The 22,058-nt window shown below is 31.8% G+C and overlaps 2 protein-coding genes and 1 pseudogene across 2 annotated transcripts; 1 reads left to right on the top strand and 2 right to left on the bottom strand.

Moving 5' to 3' along the window:
- Positions 1 to 2,982: 2,982 nt before the first annotated feature.
- Positions 2,983 to 8,518, bottom strand: LOC129303315 (probable L-ascorbate peroxidase 6, chloroplastic/mitochondrial). Its single transcript, XM_054942544.1, is given in 12 exon segments — positions 2,983 to 3,456; positions 3,458 to 3,489; positions 3,696 to 3,800; positions 3,871 to 3,948; positions 4,085 to 4,159; positions 5,007 to 5,093; positions 5,180 to 5,247; positions 6,694 to 6,781; positions 6,866 to 6,966; positions 7,048 to 7,168; positions 7,705 to 7,848; positions 7,961 to 8,518. Coding segments are annotated over 12 exon segments (1,239 nt in total). The 5' UTR covers positions 8,198 to 8,518; the 3' UTR covers positions 2,983 to 3,353.
- Positions 8,519 to 17,209: 8,691 nt separating this feature from the next.
- LOC129301857 (uncharacterized) lies at positions 17,210 to 17,812 on the top strand (annotated as a pseudogene).
- A 438-nt stretch (positions 17,813 to 18,250) lies between these two features.
- LOC129301772 (uncharacterized) lies at positions 18,251 to 19,748 on the bottom strand. The gene is made up of 4 exons (XM_054940365.1): positions 19,528 to 19,748; positions 19,315 to 19,432; positions 18,982 to 19,199; positions 18,251 to 18,807 (listed from the first exon to the last, which is right to left on the bottom strand). Exons 2-4 carry the CDS (start codon positions 19,387 to 19,389, stop codon positions 18,567 to 18,569), a joined length of 534 nt encoding a protein of 177 aa, XP_054796340.1. The 5' UTR covers positions 19,390 to 19,432; positions 19,528 to 19,748; the 3' UTR covers positions 18,251 to 18,566.
- Positions 19,749 to 22,058: the final 2,310 nt, after the last annotated feature.

The following is a 22,058-nucleotide window of genomic DNA, read 5'->3' as shown; positions in this document are numbered from 1 at the left end:
CTTTTTTATTTGCCTTTTCTTTCCTTTTTTTTTTTCTCTTTTTAAACGGAGTTTGCTTTATTCACCTCGTGGAGAAAAGTGGAAAATTCCTTTTTTTTTTTCCTTTTCTTTTTATGAGTAATTGAGCATTATTATTCTGTTCTAAGGGTTAAGCAATCATTTCATATTTCGTACATATATATATATATATATATATATATATATATATTCCAATGTTCTGTTTCGTTTCGCCCTTCCGCTAAATATCATTTTCATGAATGGATCTCGAGCTCTCCTTATAACCTGTTGGTTCTCATTTGAGCTTTTTGATTAACCCATTATTTGAAAATAAAGTTTGCGCTCTTGACAACATATATCTTCCCTTGATTCATGAACTCGGATTTTGCATGTCAAATTTATTAGGTGGTCGAAGGGATTCTTTTAGGTATGATCTAATAAGATTATTTATGAATTTTACCAAATCTATCGTTCTTTTATAAATCTATATCTATAATTTTCCCATTACAATGATTATTAATATTTATAATATGTTAATAATTGAGATTGATTGGAGGGAGAATAAATGGACGAAGGGTACCAAAATTTCTCACATCTACTCAAATAATCTTATTAATAAAATATATCAAAAAAATCGTAAATTTTGTATTGAAATAATATTTAACTTGTGAAACATATTTTGAGGATTGGGTATTAAATACGTGTTTAATTTTACATTGGAAATTATAAAATTAACTTGGTGGCTTTGTACGTAAAATTAAGCATTCACTAAATCTCTCCATCAAGGAGGGTTGAGTTGAAAAATTTGGGGCACGAAGGAGCACGTCTTACAACTAGGGCGGAGCATGTAATCTGGGGCCGATGGGTTAATATTTTTTTCAAAAGCAAAGTCACGATTATTTAAGTTTTGCTTTTGTTTTAAAATTATCACTTGACGCGGCTTGACATTTGATTAAACTACAACCACAATATGTAAAGAGGCTGGTTGAGGGTTTCAACTTTCAATATTAAAAAACTACAACCACGTGTATTGTAATCGTATCTATGGCAATTAAGGCCTGTTTGGTTGGATTTTGAAACTTGGTTTGGCGAGGAATAACAATTTGTTGCTTCTGGGCAACGGTGGTTTTGGGGTGGCTCAAACACAGCACAATCAGTTGGGAAGAAGTCACAATGAGCACCTAAGCGAACTAAAGCCACGTGCTATTCGAAAGGAGTTTTGCAATGGTGAGTGCTAGAAAAGGGTAGGGAGCTTTGCACTTGCTTTTATGGTGGTAGGAAAGCTCGAGATAAAAGAAATAAGGAAAAAGGTGAGAATCTTCATCATTCATCCAAATCCAAAAAGTTTCGTCAAACATGATGCGTTTACAAGGGTAAAAGATAACACTACAATCTACATGCTTCCATTATGGGAACCAAACCCTGATGTTCCCCCAGCTTTGCACTTTTCCGGTAATAGTACAAAAGAAAGCTACGAGCAACACACACACACACACACACACACAATGTGTATGTATATAAACAATTTGGGTCATTTTCCGTACAAATCGACCCACCACATGAAGCAGTCCATTTGTAAGTTGTAACTCATGAATAAACACACACATCTATAAAACCTCATATCCAAATTTCTATTAGCTTGGACACTGGCTTAGCTTCTTGACGTCCCAAGAAAAGAAAGGGAGTTCGCAGTGGATTACCTCTCCAGCTAACCAAAACCATTCACATAAACTAGTGGAAATAATAATAATAATAATAACCTACAGGCGGTTCAACGGTTCCTGGAATACTCTAATGGCTTCTAAAATAAAACAACCGTCCAAAGTGGTTGGCCGAAACGATTTACCTATTCCCACCATTCTCAACCCCAACCCTTTACCAATGGCCGAGGGTCGAATTCAGACTTCAAAGAAAAAATACATTCCACGTCGTCCCTCTGGACAGACTCCAGTTATTCACCGTTTTGACGGACGGGTGAAGGGGCAAATGAGAGACTTGAAAGTTGTCAAGATAATCTACAATTCTTCTTAATATCTATCCATTTTGAAGCGAAAATTAACCAACAATAATCAATAGATACAATAAAAAGAGAATATATAACAAGTACTTAACAAGAAAAAACATAATAACTTATTAATAGTGCAGATTATTTTATAAGTTTCTTATCATGTGGAAAAAAAGTGTTATATATATATATATAAAGTAGACGACGAAGCCATTTTTCACTTGAGTTTGAAGCTAATTCATGATTTATAAATAATATAAACTTCTATATAAATTATATAGATAATATAGGTCCATATTAAACTCAATTTTCCCTTTCACCCGTTACCTCTATAGTCTCTTCTCTGTCCAAACTTTATAAAATAATCTATGTTGAATAATTTAGGAAGATGCGGATTCAAGAAACACAGGGCAACGCCCGCTACATCACATCAGGGTGAAGTTAGACACAGAACAAGTCAACAGAAAATCGGAAGCAAGAAATAGACTGCAAATTATTTTAAGCATTTCCAATTCAAGCCACCTCAAGCGGACCATTTCAATTTGTCAGCATTCAGAATACCAAAAACTGAGTCCGTTTTTTCCTTTTGATCGCTAACGCCTATGATACCTAACCCACAACTTGCTCATGAGCATCCTAGCTAGACTATTTCCCCCAAAAAAAAAGAAAAAATAGTTTGAAGCCACAGATTGAAAAATTTTCAAATAAAGGAAAAAGCCACCAAGAGGCTCTGGATGTTCGGATCCACCAACCCCTACCACATGACCACGTGTTTTTACCCCTTTTCTTTTTCTTCCATCTCTATCATCTGTGGTCAAACAATTTCAGAATTTTATAGGATTACAAGAGAACTAGTTATTTAGACTCATTTATGCTAAAAGAAATGTCTCCATCATAGCAAGAAAAAACTTGCTAACTTGCCCAAAATTAGAACAAACAAGGACATATGCCAGAGCAATTATAGAGAAAACAGGAAAAAATTAACTAAAACTGCCAAAACAACAATGACCATTATGATATTCCGAAAATAGCTTGACAATAATTGCTTATCTGGTTTTCCCCTAATTGCTACAAGCTCAGCCTAAATATTCTGATTTATGACCTCTGACAGCTTCTCTGCAATTCAAACAAGCACATTACAGATTTTTATTCATTTCCCTAAGAGACTGCCAACTTCTACTTGCAAGATCACAAGATTTGAAATATAGCTTCATTACTCGTGTTATTTCACCAAGAGTTAGCTAAACAAAACATGACTCTTGCTTTGACTCCTGCAACAAACAAGGAAAAGAAATGCAGTGAATATGCCAACTTAAGATTTCCCCCGTGTGAGTCTTTCACATAGGAATACTTAAAAATTTCTATAATCATCGTCAACATGAGAATGAAAAATTGATAAGTGATGCAATAGTGCAACCATTCCAGGCGAGCACTTGACTGCTTCAAACTTGTCAAGCCTTTGAAGATACATCATCAATCACAATGCCCTGGAGACCAAATGCAAATGAAGCTCTTATTAGACAATTTGGTTTAATGTGTAGCTGTTTGCTCTAGGCACGCACACAGCATAAGCATAATAAAAGGTAACAGAAGTTATGTAAGCTACAATAATAGGGCATGTAGCTTAGTTATATAAGCATAGCCATCATCTATTTCAGGCAATAATTACAAAATAGTAACAGCACGTACGGACCTCGGGAGGATCAAATTTAGCTCCAAGGTTACTGAGTTTGGCATGAGCTTGAGCATAATCTTTAAAGAATGCTTCCTGATCTGCAGCATACTTTTCAGCATAGACCTGCATATTTATCAAAAGTTTAATGTCAGATTGTAGACATCAGCGAGCCATGAATGTAAAACCACTTTACCTTAAATGATGGATCCTCAAAGAGAACAGCATCAGTTGGCAAGATCAATAGATTCTCATCCTTTTTTTCTTTGATGTCCTATACGTATAAACGACAGTTAAAAAAGCTTGTCCTTAAAAAAATTACAAGAGAGTATCATGAACCCCTAACCCCCCCCCTTTCCCCTCCTGCTGCCGCTATTATGATGAAAACACAAAAACTAATGATTCCTGACCTTGAAGTAAGAGTTATCAAACTTCAACCATTGCACTGTCCAAGATTGCCCACCAGGGGCTCCTGGCCCATCTTTCTGTTGACAAAGAGATAATGCGCATGAATATTTTAATTACTTGATAGTCAGCATGTAATTCAACTTTAGGATTGATTTCACAAACTAGACAGGTCTTAACAATTGAAGGTGGTTAACAAAATAACAACAACAAAATAAGGACAATCAAAAAAACAAAAAGTTTGCAGCATATATGATTCCATTTTATAAACTTCAAGCGTTGGAGACTTGGATAAAAATCTCCACTAAAATCAATTGTCATATAGTAAGATGCACTTCGTTTATGCAACAAGAACATAGTAGCTCAAATTCAGACTAAAAAACTTGCAACAATAAGATGATAGTGCCTGAAAGACACATTGAACTGGTGGATAAAGATTAAATCCAATGGTCATGTCCATTTCAAACAGGAATTGATATAAAGTTCAAGAATCCTTGGAAAGCGCCTTCATAAAGTAATTTTGTTTTCAGGTTGTACGTAAAATTTTATTAGAAAGTGCAAATAAAAGAACTTCCAATCCTAAAACCACCCCCAAGAATGCAAAAGTAGCGACCACTCTCAAGGAGTCCAAACTTTTCTTCCTTGGTACTTAGTAAAGACCACTTGTTCACTCCCCAGGCTTGTATTCGCAAGCTTATATAAAAAGCCTCACAGTGAGGATTACGGAATATGTGAGCAACTCCAACCATAAATGAACTGAATGTTAGGAGAGGGGAAAAACCAATATAAGGACACCAAACTACATGAATACTTGGTCTTTATATAATAATGGCGCAGTATTAGAATATGGCGTGCAAGTCCAAAGGCATATATACTTCCACAGATACAAGTCTCATGACTTGTAGAGAAAAAAGGCTGATAATATACCGTATACTTAGTCTCAGGCTTGCCCCACCCACTACGTTCTGGTCGAGACCTCCCCAGGGTGTGCGCACCAGATAGTGCAACTATTTCCTTGAAATGCAGAAACTTGATCATCAACAACACAGGTGTATTATGAACATCTCGAATACCACCTCAACTAATACTATAGGAATTACCTTGTCATTTAAGCCCATCCTGTAGAACACTTGCCGTAAATGGTCAGCAGGTGAAGGGGGACCAGCATCTAAACAAAGAAAATTTCCAAGGATAAGTTGGTCGACATTGTAGGAAAAAGGAAAAGTGATTCAATAGAGGAGAGTCATCCCCTAGAAAACAAAAATATGATCTCAGCTTGAAGTTTTCAATTTGAAGTCAACTAAGTTTACATATCAGCTATATCTCCAGAAATGTAAAATTTTATGTTGCTAACTAAAGGCCCGTTTTAGCTTATTTCATAAAAAAATTCACTTATTTTTTGAAAAAAAAAATCTATTTCATGAATTTTTATAATGTTTTTTTAAACTTTTGGAAATAATCAACATCTAAAAAAAATTTATAATTATTTTAAGAAACTACTTTGAGTAACTTCTAAAAATAATCTAGTGCAGTAGATGAGAGATAATGATTTAAAGAGGCGAGACACGCAAAGATATTATAAAATTTTAAAATAATATAATAATAAATCATTTTTTTAAAATAAAAATCAAGAAAAATATCATAAAATTTTAAAATAACCAACTAATAGTCACTTTTTTATTATTGTAACCAAACATAAAATAATATGTGCTTTTTATAAAATCGCTACTAAATAAGTCTTTTTAAAATCTTTAAATTATCTAAAAATCATTTATTTTTTAATCTTAAACAAATGAGCCCTAAATATATTTGTAGACTATGAGGAAATTATGGTCATATTACGAGGAAATTATGGTCATATGAACTAGGAAGGTACATTTTATGATGCTGAAATTAACATCGATTCATATAAATCATATCTCAAGAAATGCGAAACTTTACATTGCTAGTTGAATATATCAAAAGAATACCAGGATATAATGGGTTTTTGAATCAGGGAAGTATATTTTATGAAACTAAAAAAACCACACTCAAAGAGAAATGGAGTCCAAGAACTGGATGTAAAGATATTCACATTGCTCTCACGAAAACTTTCTGCCATATATATGGGCCCTTTTTTGCATTCTCAAGTATAAATGGAACATACCCATACACATGCCCTTTTTTAGGCCAGACAGGATCCATCAGTATCAGGAAATTAAAACTTCCTTCCTTCAAAAAATACCACAAAACTTTTTGTGATTTGTTGTCATAATAATACCCCTTATAAAGATAAAGTTCATACTTATGCAAGATATAACTGATAATTTACTTACAGCAGCCTTTATATTTCATCATGTTTCCTACACATACGGACACACCAAAAAAAAAAAAAAAAAGCCCAAGCCACAAGCGACCACTTTTTTCTTGGGATAGCCAGGCTAACTCTATGAAGATGTCAGATGGCTTAGCAATTTGAATCAAAGAAAAAAGAACGTCTCTGTCCTGATCTTCCTTGTATTTAAATTCATCACAGCATAGTCAATCCAAGTCCTACAACTGATAGTGATGTAAAGGAGAAAATATTCTTTCACAGTATAACACCCAATGCCCAACAGAAATACGTCCCACTTACCAGGAAGTCTCCCTTCTTCAGGGCATTCTTCGGGTCCAGAGACATCCACTCTTCCGTATTTCATAGGGATTTTTGGGCCTCCAGCCTCCTGAACATACAAGGAATTGATCAATATATCTTTTTAATTAGTTTAAAATGTCCATGGTTAATCCTGAAGCAGAAAAAGTACAACCTCTACAGCAGTAGCGCTAGCCAGCTGAAATAAATCAGCATATGTCACACCAGAGTACTTGTCTTTGATTGGCTTGAGAAGATTCAATGCATTTACAAGTCCTGAAGCGAAAACTTATCAGGTAACATTACTGTAACCAAACACAGAAAAAATCAGCGAATAATATAACATATTAACATTACCAGCATTGGCTGCATGTTTCAGCTCAACATCAAATCTCAAGCTACCATTAGCCCCACCTCTCTGAGGCCACTCCTCAATATTCTTATTATAAGTACCAGCATCATGCCATCCCAGGCGAATCTATATCACAAAAAGCAACATAAATTGTGCTTGTGAAGCATGGACTAGATCAAAAATTATGTCAGTTTGTCCGTAAAGCATTAGCTGAACCTTCAAGTACAAGAGTAAAAATTTCACACTGAAGTAATGTAGATAGGATCAACATCTCAGACCTTGAATTGACAAAGTAAATATCTATTATCCCGTTTCACAGGTGAGGCATCTGCGATGCTAAATATTGTAATGTAAGCATTTAAATAGTAAGTCAGCTCTAAATTCCTTCACAAATTCAATACGGCAAACTTGTAAATTTTAAATGAATAATAATAATCGTTACCAAAAAAAAAAAAAAGTCTCTAGCGCAAAAGTGAGATCACCGAGACTTCAAAAGCTATCCTTTTCAGTATTGCAGACAATATAAGTTCAAAAGCCTTATAACAGGCAGAGAAGAGAGGGTGATCAATTAGGGTGAGTTCACTGGAGACCAGTAGTTATAGCCTTCCAGGAAGCGTTAGTAAAAGAAAATTGTCGAAAATGTCCAAGTATGACACTATTACCAGTATTGGATGGCAGAACTTAGTCCTGAGAATCTGCTTAATATCCTCTCTAGCGCTCTTCAACTGATCGGGATCAGATGCAAACGACTTGGGCGCAGAGACTGTGACGTATCCTCTCCGCGATACACGAGCCTCAGCTCTTCGCTGAAAATCGAGAGTGATTGTTTCAAAAAAAAAAACTAATCGCAAACTCATGCTTCAGAAAGAGAACAAAAAAGAATCTCGGAGAAGCACACTGAATAGAAAGAAATGAAACCTGATGGAGAAAGAGATGGGAAATGCGAGGGGAGGATCTGAGGCCAGACGAGGAGGATGAGGAATAGAAAAGGGAAGGTGAAGGAGCAGAAGCGGCAAGGGAGAGGGAGGCTCTGAATGAGGAGGAGAGGAATCGAGAAGAGGCGGTGGCGGAGGCGCCACCAAAAGCGGCCATTTTGGGGGGAGACCGGGGGGATGGTGAGGGCAGTGAAAGCGAGAGGGACACACGCTCGGCCATCTGGGCGGGGGGCTTTTATATGGTTCGCCCGACCCTCTTGCTCTTGGATTTATGATCTGCCAATACCACGCTGCAACTACAACCCAAACCGCGAAGTCTGGGGATTGGCCCAACGCAACTATGCTTTTCTCGACGGCTCTATGAACTATGATCCCACTCCATCACTTCTTCACATGCTCTCGATATATATAGTCCCTTACCTTCGATGCTCTAATCAACCTTTGCCACAATCACCTGTTTCTGCGTTTATGTCCCCTTCTACATCGTATGTTGACTATCTTGAGTGATTGATTGGTAGGATTCCAGCGACAGCGCGCTGCATTCCTTTATGTTCTTTATTGTTGAGCACTTGAATTTAGGTAAGGTATTGTTAATTAATTACTAGTTTTATATGTATAAAATCGTGGGTGACGGCTGATGACAGAGATATTTTCTACAAGCACTGTGAGAGTTTTGAAGAGTATGCGGTTGTAATGGGTGGAAGTTTACTCCCCCACTCTTTTCAAATACTACAGTGTAACGTTTGGACTATTAAATTTAAATTTAAAATTTGAATTTAACTCCCATATTTTAAATTTTTTATTTGGATAGTTAAAATAACAAAATTAATTATTATTAGACAGTATTTTGAGGATGTATATGGAGTTTGAAGTAACAACTTAAAAAAAATTAGATTAGGAAAGAATTAAGATAAAGTTTGAATTTTTATAATTTTCAAATCTTCAAGTAGAGAATTTGGCACAAATCCAAATTTATATATGTGTGTGTATCCAAATATAGTATAAGAGAAAATAAATAATTTGTGTAATTTGAATAAGTTAATTAAATATAATAATTATATTTAAAATTAAAAATTAATTAAATTATCTTTATAATTAATAAAATCAAGTCACTCGGTGAAAATAAATATTGATTTTATAAAAAATAATTTAATAAATGCAAGATGCTCCTTTCGGTCTACTTTTAATCATTTTACTTATATTAAGAAAAATTAATTTTTTCATATAAAAAAAAGATTAAATGCACTTTCATTTTTATTCTTAACTTTAAATAATTATAACTATATTAAATATTTTCATGCTAATTAAAAATGGATAAAATTAAAATAAATAGTTTAATTATTATAGAGTATAAATATAGAAATTATTTTAAAAAATATCTTGTATTTTTTTAAAAAAATATAAAATATTTTTTAAGGAATTAGATATTAAAAAATGTAAGGTATTTTTAATTTTTTGAGATGTAATCATTATTTTTTAAAAAATTTTTATATTTATTATAAAGTATTTAATATGGAATGAATATAAAAAATAAAATTAATTTAAAAATAAATAATTATTTTATTAAAAATTAAATTAAATTAAAAATATTTTATAGTATTTTTTAACTGAGAGAGAGAGTAAATATAATTGAAGGGAGTAGCCTTGAGCGAATATATGACAGGGATGAACTTGGTTGGTAAAAAAGGCAGGGGAATCTTGCAGAGCACGGTAGGAGTGCTATACGCGATTATCAATAACGTCATGGTCAAGCTCAGAGCGTTGAAAAACTCATCCATTCTACTGAAAAAAAAAAGAAAAGAAAAAAAGCTTACTTTAGACATAGGCCAGAAACTTCCCCAGGTAGCCACTCTTTGGCTCCAAGTAATGCCCTGTTTTTTAATTCTCACGCCTCAGCTTGGTTAGATTATTTAATTATTTTCGGATGGGGAAGCCCCGCTGCATCCTCCAGGAGAAAACATTCATTCATCAGATAACACCATTGGCATTTACTCCTAAAAATAACGGACCAAAACTCTTGCTTCAGCCTCTCACTCCACCACCTCCCTCTCTCGCTCCTCTGGGCCTCCTCCTCCTCATCGTCCTTGCATGCTGAAATCCTAACTGTGTTCTGTAACATTTTAAATTTTAATATTTAAATAATAAATTAATTATAATAAATTTCAATGTATACGAAGGGGATTTTGATACATAAGAAATTGTTAAACGTCTATTGAAGATTAAGAATTTGAAAAGTAAGTAAAGTAATTTATTTTAAAATAAAAAATTATCTAAAATAGAATAAATTATACGAATTTATCTTCAAACATTAATGATGATGATGATGATGATGATTTACATACACACATATATAAAAGCAAGTGCGCAAGAGATTGAATATTTATTTATTTATATTTTTAATTTAAAATATAAAATATATTACGTACATATATAAATAAATAAAAGGAAAAGAAAAGAAAGGTGTATACATGTATGTGTGTTAGTACATGTATGTGTGTGAACATTTTCATATTGGTAATTATAATCTGAAAATCAATGGTGGAGCCACATGTAATTGAGGGGAGCATCACTTGAAAAAAATGACATGTTTAGAAGTATAAATTTTTATATTTTGCAATGTATACCTTTTACTTATTTTACTTTGCACTCCTTTATACCCTTTTATTTTTATATCCTAAACTTTAAACTCATTTCAATTTTATTTTTTTAGCTTAGATCTATTTAAATTTTTAAATTAGCTTCATAAATATTAGCTCACAATTTCACTATACCTAAATACCAATATTATTTATTAATTTTTTAAAAATAAAAAAAATTAATATGATTAAATAGACTCGCTCTTCTTCCTGGATACTGCTCATGAACTAGGTAAAAAAAAAGATAATAATAAATAATGAAGATTCAAAACTTAAAAGTAAATTGAGTTAATATTTTTCGCTAGTTCGCTACAGTTACGAATCTACAATCAAAAGCTGGATAGAAAACAGAAAAAGAAAAAAAAAAGAGAAATAGTTAATTTAAAAAAATAAAAATATTTATCTTTTATTGAGGATCTTAACTTCATAATTGTCCTCTAATTTAAAATCTTAACTCCACCACTAGTGAAAATATCATGTGTGGATGTTTATACTGGTGTGTGGGTATTTGTATACAATTATTAAAAAAAAAAAAAAGAGGCTTTGGCCCACAACTCTTTCCCCATTTAATAACTACCCTAGGCAACAAGCGTACACACCGCACAATTTTCCCAGCGACAACACAAGTGAGCCGGTGAGAGAGAGCTAGTGCGTCACCCAGCGAGAAAGTTAGAAGTAACATGTCAAATGTTTTAACGGTGGTTTGAAGATTTATAAAATAATATAAGTGTTTTAAAATATTCATCCTATCAATCTATTTTTTTAACTTTTAATTTTTAGAAGATGAAAATCTAGATGGTGGTGTATTTAAAACTTTTGGATCTTTTTGTTAATAAAAAGTGACTCTAAAAATCTCGAGTGTGGTATATTTAGAACTTTTTGTCAATTTAGATTTAAATTGATGGATGTTCGAATTAATTTAGTTTTAAAATGTGTTTTGTTTAAGTTCTCAAACATTATGTGTATCTTGATTTACTTTATTTTGAATTTTAGAATATTTTTAAGTAACTTATTATGTTTAATTTCATTTTAATTTTTTTTTATTTTTTTGAAGTAGGGCTTATGGACTCGACTCTAAGTTCTTTGAATAAGGCTGAACCTCAAGAAATGGCTCAAAATGAGAAATTAGGCTTATAAGCCTAGGCTCTTATGAGCCGGGCCCATATGGGCCATGCCTGCCAAATTCTCAACTCTAGCTCTTACTACTTAGATTTGCTATGTGGCTACATGTGAGCTTAAGGAGATCAAGTAACTCAAGGTTTTTTTATATGTATGCAAGCTTTGTGCTTGGTAATGAATGTGAATAATCATAAATTTAATTGTAAGAAATTTATATGTTACTTTAATCCTGTCAAGTATGCTTGTAGCTTGGCTATGTATTATTGTTAGCATTTCTTTTCAAGCATGCTTGTGAATGCAAATTAATACTGTTTATTTTATGAAAATTGTATATTATTAAAAAGTAATTTATTTCTTTCAAGTATGCTTGTAAATTAAGTTGATCAAATGAGATATTTCTCTTTCTTCTTAGGCATGCTTGTATGTGATATAAGTGTTGTATATGTACAGTAGGCATTGGGAAATGATTGATGAAGAGATGATGATGTTGATGTATAAATGAATTAGGGACCACGTGGTTTGCCACCACTGCACACATAGTGGTTGGCCTCTTTCAAAGCCCCATTCCTCAATACTTACCTAGCCAGGTTTATAAAAGGAAAATGTAGGACAATGACACCTCCTGTTGGGTTCTTCGAGGAGGGAAGTTATAGTTTGGGCTTGGGTTTTGTACCTTTGGCTAAGTACATCTCGAGCACTAGAAAAGCTTGATTAGTCCAGCATGTAAGACAGACCGTAATTAAGTCTATGGTTCCAGTCAATGAAATAAGGATGGATGGAGTGACAAAGGAGATTATTGATATTGCGTATTAGAATGTTATGAGCTATGTCTTGTGAAATTCTTATATCATTGCTGAATGATTCCCATGAATATTTGTATAATTATAGTATGATTATGTGGTTGTAATTTGTGCATGGATGGTTAAATTTTAGGTTACTGACACGTTAGTGCTCACCCCTTCTTTAACATTTTAGGTAAGCTTAGTAGAGTAAGAGAGAAGTGTCTGGAAGTCTGGGGCTTAGTTTAAGTAAGCTTTAAGTCCCATTTCAATTTTTATAATAATTACTTGTCAGTATAAGACTCATTTGTCACTTGGGTTGAGTTTTAAAATTATTTATTATTTATTCATAATTGAAAATGATATTGTTAGTTAAGGCCTAAGGCCATAAAAATTACATAACGGATATATTTAGAGTAAATATTTTAATTTAGGATTCTAATTATTGAGATATTTATGGAATTAAATATTTGAATATTTATGGTGGGAGGTACATGCATATCCGCAGGCTGTAGTAAGCCTAAACTTTTGTTAAATAGAGTATTTATTTTTAGGTTTTTTTTATCTATCATGGTAGACTTTTTCTACCATGGTAGAGTATTGTTTATGGTTTTAAATAGCAAGGGTAAACTTTTATAATCTTCATAACTTTGTTAACTAGTTTAATCATTCTACAAGAGACTAGATTTTAAATATTTAATTAGTAGACAATTTTTTTTATAAAATTAACTCTCTTCTATACCATGATCATCTTTTCAAAATAAATTGAGAATTTGCTTTAAATCTTCATATCATGATAGTTATTTTTATTGGTTAAGTTTTTAATTACTAAAGCTAAGGCGTTACATGCTCCTTGAACACTCCCTCTCTATCACCAGCCTCTTGTTGCTGGTGGCCTCAAAGCTTTCCTCTAGCGTTTCGGAGTAAAGTGAGAAGAAACTTCAGGCACTCTTCAAAGGCCTTTATGAAGTTGTCCCTGTTGCTCAAGAAATCCACCTCCTCATTCGCCATTGTCACCACCCGTGGATTCATCAATCTAATCATGGAGATCACTCCTCTTTTCCCATCCATTCTCACTCTTCTCAAGGTGCCCACACAGTTCACAGCTGCCACCTTCTCCTCCTGCACCCTAACCCATCCTTGTCAACTCTCACAGGTGATTCAATATGTCACCACAGTTCTGGACCTCATCAAGAGAAGTCATTTTCATCGTCATCCTAATCTATGCTAATTTCAAGAGTACCTGAAGCCTCTGTGGATTTAATCACTTCAATTTCATAACCATCCAGTCTTTTAGCCTTAATTTTAATTAGGGTTTTGTTTTTCCCAATCAAATAAAGTGCGCTTACTTATAAGACTTGAAGCTATGAATTATAGAAGGTTAGAAGATTCCAAGGCTTTCTACACAAACCAACATTTGAAGCCATCCACAAGGCACTGGTACTTTGTGGGCACACTTTCAATATCATCTTCTTTATTTGCTCTCTTTTATTTAGCCTGTGGTTCTTAGTTTTTATACCTCTCTTTAGGTATGAATGTGCTTGGTACAATCATTTCTTCATTAAAGGAATGTTCTGATGACTTTTGGGCATCTTTTTGGCCACTCCTTTGTAATTTCAAGATGTTCGGGTTGATGCTTATAGGTAGGATGGATAGAGAGGTCAAAAGGCTCAAGAAAAGGCTTTTTCTGAAAGTGTTTTGATCACTGCCACACGTGTCAAATAAATGGTACTACTTGCTCCAGATAATGAATGTTTTTGCATTTTAAACGGTTGGGGCAGCATTATTTCAGTTTAATTAGTTTAGGGGTTACATTGCTATATTGAATAGTTCAAAGTAGCATTGCTCCTCCATGAATTCTTTAGGACAAAATTTTACTATAACCCTTAAGAAATTACAACTTTTATTCTGCGAATCATAAGAACTGAATAGAAAATCACAACTTTTCACATGAGCTCATTATTATTTTTTATCTTAGACAATGGGTAATTTAGTCATTTAACCTAAAATCATTAATGTCCAAAAGACATATAGAGATTAGAGAAATTATGATATTTTAAAAGACTTAATTGTTATTTATATATTTTGATAAAATTTTATTGTTATTTTTTCTAAAAATATAAGCGCTGAATTTGTAGTGATATGCATATTGTAAGGTATTGGTATGAGACCAATAACATACTTAATGAGACTTGTAGACTTTTGGTAGATTTATTAATTATCATTTCAATTTTGAACTCCTAAAAATGATTGCAAGTTTTTCCTTGATTGATCCGATATGTGACTAATGAACCAAAAAGAAAAAAAGAAAACCAGACTGGTGACTGGTAACAAGGTTTAATTTATCATAATTGCGGGTGATGAGCAAGTTAATTATCATGATCATTTCTTGAATTGGAGGTCCCCGAATGTCATTATTTATCTAATAAATCATCTCTTTTTCATTTTCATTTTTCACCATGAAAATTTTCATGGTAGGGCAGGCACGGCTCTGTACATAAGCATACTTGAGCAAAAACCTGTATACATATATATAAAGTAATGAATTTCACAACAATTTGACTGCAATACTATAAAAAAATTATTTATTTATACTTTAAAAATATTTTTTCAAATGCTATAAATTTACGTTTTGGTTTACTTCAACCTGAGTTTAAAATTTTTTTAATATAAAAGTATAGAACTCAGTTTCAATCAGACCAATTTCTGTACTTTTCATTAAAAAAAAAAAACATTAACATGACAGCATAACAAGCTATGCTCCTTCCTTTCCATGTCCTTCCCTTCTTCTCTCCCTTGCCCCTCCTTCTCTTGTATGCGTGGGTAATTGCTCTCTCTCCCCAGTCCTTCCCTTTTGGGTATTACAAATTATTAGTATAATATTATAGTTATAATTATTTGATAATAATGTATTACTTTTATAATTATAATTATATAAAAAGGACTAGAAAGAAGATATCTTCTTTATAATATGTTTAGGTTAATAATTAGATTGGATCAAATTTTTTATTTAAATATACAAAAATTTAATTTCCAAATTCAAAGTTATTTATTTCCTATTACATTTTTTTTATAATTTTAAATTTTCTTTATATTATTATTATAGTCAATTGAAAATTTAGTCACTTCAAACATACCGTTCTCATATTTTTATTATTGAATATTAATATCTATTTGATTCTCATATATTTTATTATCTCTTATTCTCATCCCCCATCAATTAAAAAATAAAAGTAAACTCATCATTTTTAATTTTTTTTTACTTTTGTTTTGAATCTCAACTTATCTATCTTTTTATTTGAATTTTTTTAACTATCTAAATAAAAATTTTAAATGCATACTTTTAATTTTAAATGTGAAATTTAAAATGTGATATTTTAAATATAAAATTTATATCCAAATTTGCACAAATAATGATCCCACATAGCAAAAATTTGGATTAATTTGGACAAGAAATGATAATACCTCTATATTTATGCTGTGTGGGATCCTTATTTGTGTGGATTTTGATATAAATTTTATATTTAAAATAGCACATTTTAAATTTCACATTTAAAAATAAAATTTATGTATTTAAAATTTTTTATTTAGACAATTTAACAAAATTTCAAATGAAAAAGAAAGATAATTGAGATTCAAAAACAAAAGTAAAAAAATTAAAAATGATGAGTTTATTTTTATTTTTTGATTGTATGAGAGACGACAATGAAAGATAAAAAAATATATAAGAGTTAGATAGACATTAATATTTAATAGAAAAAAATATGAAAACGAGATGTTTGAAGTGATTAAAATTTTAATTGACTATGATATAAAAAAATTTAAAATGATAAAAAAATATAATAAGACATAAATAAATTTGAATTGAAACTTAAATTTTTGTATATTCAAATAAGAAATTTCATTCAATCTAAATTCTTATTAATCTAAATATGTTATAAAGAAGATATCTTCTTTATAGTCCTTTTTATATAATTATAATTATAAATTAATATATTATTATTAAATAATTATAATTATAATATTATACAAATAATTTGTGGTACGCAAGAAGGAGGGACTGGGGAGAGAGAATAACTACCCACGCACACAAGGGAAGGAGGGGCAAAGGAGAGAAGAAGGGAAGGACATGGAAAGGGAAGAGCGTAGCTTGCTATGCTGTTGTGTCAACATTTCCTTTCTTTTAAAAAAAAAAGGAAAGGAAAGCATTGAACTTGGTGAAACTGAGTTTTGTTCTTTCTTATTAAAAAAATTTGGAACTTGAGTTGTTTTAAACCGAAATCTAAATTATAACATTTTGAGAAATATTTTAAAAGTATAGCATGTGGGTAATAATTTTTTTTATAGTATTGCAGTCAAATTGCTGAATTGTGCAGCGTGAAGTTATTGCATACGCAAGTTGATCTCAATACTACAAAAAAAAAAAAATTTATCTGTATATTACACTTTTAAAAAAATTTCTCCATGTGTTATAAATTTGAAACTTGGCTTGTATTGCATGGAGATTTGAACATTTTTTAATATAAAAATACAAAACTTAGAGATCGAGTTTGTGCTGATGAAAGAGGGGAAAAAAATTGGTCTTTGTCAATGCCAAGCGATACTCACGTGAGAAAAACAAATCAACATGCATGCATCCCCACCCTCACTTACCTCTCTCCACCCTACGTCAGTACTTTATCAGACCCAGCTCACAAAATGGATCAAGAATCATCAGAACAGAAGCTTTCACACATCGAAACCACGCATATAAGGTCAATGAGCGATCAGCTAAGCTCCATTACAAGTTTCAAGCATGATGCTTTCTCCCTAAACCGTGTTGTTCTTCAAGCAAATTTCTAGACCATCCTCTCAGAAAAACAAGTCACAGACCCACAACTTAAAGAGAGAGCATGAGAAAATCTTGAAGTGTTACCTAGTGATCATAAGAATACTGGAAGAAGGAGAAGGAAGAAACGGGAAAATAAGAGCTTGTCGGACCTGGAATTTGAACAGCCAAAAGATTTCATGGATCTGGGCTTTGTTTTCTTAGAAGACGATAAGCACTCCTCCGACTTGGCTTCCATTATCCTTAGGGTACAAAGGTTAGGGAAGAAAGATGAGAAAGAAGATGAATCTGATAATTACTCTGTAATCCAAAGACCTTATCTTTGTGAAGCGTGGCAAGTTCTAGACAAGTAAAGGAAGTAGAACTCACCGATGAATTGGAGAGTCCCGGCTCTTGACAATGAAATTGACGTGAAAGATAGCTTCAGATGGTGGGCTTTGCTTCCAATGTCAAATAAAAAATTAAGCCCTTGATGGAGGGAGCACTAACATAGGAGAGAGGTAAGTGAGGGTGGGGAGAGAAAGTGAGGTGGGAATGCGTGCATGTTGATTTTTTTCTTTCTTTCATGAGTACAACTTGGTTTAACAGAAACCATTTTTTTTTTTTTCATGAGCACAAACTTGATCTAATAGAATTTGATTTTTGTACTTTTATATTAGAAAAATGTTTGAATCTCGGCATGATATAAACCAAGTTTCAGATTTATAGTGTATGAGAAAATATTTTAAAAGATAGTATGTGAGTAAATATTTTTTTTTTTATAGTATGGAGATCAATTTGCCTTTTGTAGATGCGCTCTTTGTAAGAATGTCACTAAACTCCACAGTGACTTTGCAAATTACTGATATACTCGTACTAATGATGCGTGAAGTATTTTTCTTTTGCTGGCCACTCTCTTAGTAGTACGAGCATTCTTCAACTTACCCTTTATACTATTTGCACTGCTATGAAATTTTACATGGAAAATGTCGCTTTACAAAGTGAATCTCCATGTGAAATTCTAATATACTTTAAGAAAGGGGGAAAAGCTCAAACACGGAAGAGCAAAACATCAGAGAAAGTCACGAATCAATTAAAATCCTGTAAACTATTAGCAACCTTAGATCGTTGTTTAAGGGTGAGCTGCGTGGGAAGCTGTACAAGGAATGTAATTCTCAAGTTCCCTCTCTTTTCAGGATCATGGGAGATTGGCATGCCTAAGCCAGTGACTATCTTTTGAAACCTAGGTTAGACAATTTGATCACCCGTCATCAAATCCATGTGTTGTCCCCCCAATAAGGGTACTGAAATTGTGGAGCTAATGAGAGCCTTTAAACAGCTCGTGCCTTTTCTCTGAGATGCAATGGATAATGTCTTCTTCGTATGCTCCAAGTCTACCATTCGCTTTCCTTTAAATTTTATCTTTGTTCCTTTCTTCCATCCTGGCTTTACTTTTATCTTCAACGCTTCCTCCTCCTCCGTAATGTCCCTGTTCACAATTAACCACACTCAAATTAGCAATTAATCATTGTAATTTTTCTTAAACCAATGTCAAAAGGGGCGCAATATGATTGATACTCAAGTTTTTTTTTTCAGCTTTAGCATCGAATAGTTCTAATGAAAACCTGATATTCAAGTCGAGAAATGATGGAAGCAAACTAACCTAGAACTTGTAGGGACGTGTCTAGTGAGGTTGATTTGTTTTTTGCATCCGAAGCACAATTCTTCAAGGGTGCATTGAAGGTCTTGTTCAATTGGTGGCGGTTTAAGCATACCAGATGAGTTAGAATACATAATGCGACAAGCACTTCTGGGCGTACAAGGGTTGTTGTGTGCAGAATCATAGCTCTCCTTCTCCCTCTCCCTGCTTTTGAAGTTAATCTAAGCAATAAGCGATGCCATTATATTGCAGTGCGATTCTTTCTGCTCACGTTCTTAGAGAGAGCAGAGATGGAAGGGAAGCATTTATCAAGGCTTTCATGCCTATATAAATTACCTCTAGGACCCGTGCCCTCATTATCGCTTCTGAAGAAACTGGCATCATAAGATCTGAAGCTTTGAATCGTGACATTTGTGGTACTTGTCTCCTCCTGATCTCCTCCTTCAACAACGTCCTGGGTTAAGAATCATAATAGTGAAAAAAGCAGGTCGTAGTAGAGCAAAGCATTATGATGAAACATAAAAATTAGGGAGATATGTGATATAATGCCTGATAATCAAGAGATGAAATTCGATATCGGAGGGTATGTTTAGGAACAAGAACAGGAAGGGGGGATTCGGGAGGGGACAATGGTGATGGTTGCTTGCAGCTAAACCATTTTCGGAGGAGGGATTTGTATGACTTAGAGCTATTGATGTCGCAAATGGAGGTTATAGGAGAGACATCCAGCATTAGAAGAGAGACAAGGGGATTGCAGATGGAGGGAGACGAATGATTGAAAAATCCGAACCATGGCAGCAAATCAAGAATCAAGCACCATGCCTTTTATTAGCGACATCAATCAATCAATCAATTATCAGTATGAAGAAAGATGCTATGAATAGAGCCATGCATGGTTGGTTAAGGAGCTTGCGATTGACTGTACGTTATTAGCAGCTACACAGTTTAGCTAATTTTACGTGGTGCAATTACCTAGGATAATTTTTTCAAGGGAAAATTAGCAAGATGAATTTAACACTGCTAAGATTTATTATAAAGGATTATAAAAATTAAAATTACAATGAAGGATCAAGATAAGTGTAATTGATGCATTTGGCTTCCATGTATGTAGCAACTACAAGCATTGAGTACCTATATCCATAGGATAAAATCTATGCTATGAATTAAATCAACAATTCGTTGAATTTTATTGCAACCAAAATTAGGAAATATTGAATATAAATCCATCGAAAAAAACAAAAATATAACGATATAAATCCTACCCAAATAATATATTTACAAACTCGTCCATCATAATATTGTATAAAATAATAACATAATATATGCAGACTATCACATAACAACATGAGCGTCTACCAATAATTGATTTGATAGACAGTATAGATTTTAGGTATAGTCACCCAATATCTAGAGTTGCTGTGGAAATGAAATTTAAATCCATTGAGTATCATAACTTCAATATAAAACACGTCAATTTTGAAATTAATGTAGGGTGCTGCAAAAGTGACAATGTCACCCTTTTAAAAGTAAGGCTGTGCAATTTTCAATTAAAAACAAAAGGTAATATTAAATTTAATTAAATCACTATAATTTTAAAAATATTTACTTTTAAATAATTGAATCAATATATATATATATATATATTTAAATATTTATTTAAAAAAGTTAAATCAATATAATTTAAAAAATCTTTACTTCTAAAGAATTATTTAATTTTATCAAGAAAGCATTGTCTCAATTTCTAGACGTGCATATTTTTAAGAAAGGTGAGATTATTAACTTGTTGCAGGTTTCTGAGCATTAATTTAGTTTTTTGTTTTAGCTTGTTATTTTCGTCTTCTTGTTTTACTAAAAAAATTAAGCATATTTCTTTCAAATAATATACTCCCATCGTTTAAAAATATAAGATATTTTTAATCGAATCTCACTCTTAATAAAATAGTTACCTACTTTTAAACTAACTCTATCTTTTCATATTTATCCTTATTAAACACTATATAATAAATATAAAATCTATCAATAGAGACACTTTAAAAAAAGCAATAATTACACCTCGAAAGACTAAAAATGTCTTATATTTTTGAATATACAACTCCTAAAAAATGCCTTATATTTTTAAATAGAGAGAGTATTTTTGTTCCTAAGTCAAATACAATACATGAGAGGTAGTTAAAAAATGTAGGAGATTTCATTAGAGATAATATAATATTTTTTATATTTTGTGTTTGGTCCTTCCAGATAATTATTATATTTTTTAATATTTTCTCTAATAAAAATTATTTTCTTCATGACTTTTGTTATGATTTTCTCTTGTTTAAAAAAAAATAATAATAAAATCCCACCAAAATATGTAAATGACAATTAAAATTTTCAAAAATATTATAATTTCTCTTTTCCAATCACAATTTTTCTTTAAGCAATCAAAAATTTTATTCTATAAATTTGAAAATTGAGCAAGAAATTATAACTTTTTACATGAATTTTTTTAATGATTGATAAATAAGTTTTAAAAATAACCAATCCCAATTACAATCCTATTTAAGCAATAATAACTTTAATTCTGTAAATTATAAAAATCAAATAAAAATTATAACTTTTCATGTGAAATTTATTTTATTATTTAAATTTAAGTTATAAAAAAATCAATAATAACTTTTATTTAAACAATTACAACTTTTATTCTTTGAATCACAATAATTGAATAAAAAATTATAACTTTTTACATAAAATTTTTTTATCATTAAAATTTAATTATAAAATTTAACTAAAAGAATTAAATAATAAATCACAACTTCTAATGTGAATTCATTATCTTTTATTTTTAAACAATAAAATTTAATCATTTAATCTAAAATTATTAATATCAAAAGGTATCGAAAAGCTTCAAAAAAATTATGATATTTTAAAAGATTAAATAATTTTGCTAAAAAAAATTTAAATTATTATTTATATATCTTGGTAAAATTTTATTGTCATCTTTTCTCTCTTCTTTCTTTGTTTTAATGCCTTTCAATTAAAACTGGTCTGCGGTGCCTCGGTCTGATCTTCCAATTTTTTAACGACAGTATATATCAATTCTG

Source organism: Prosopis cineraria, unplaced genomic scaffold (genome assembly GCF_029017545.1).
Source record: "Prosopis cineraria cultivar Desert tree isolate PC_DT_omini unplaced genomic scaffold, ASM2901754v1 PC2, whole genome shotgun sequence".
Lineage (NCBI taxonomy): Eukaryota > Viridiplantae > Streptophyta > Magnoliopsida > Fabales > Fabaceae > Prosopis > Prosopis cineraria.
The sequence above is the reverse complement of the archived record's forward strand: the minus strand, read 5'-3'. Positions and strand labels throughout refer to the sequence as shown.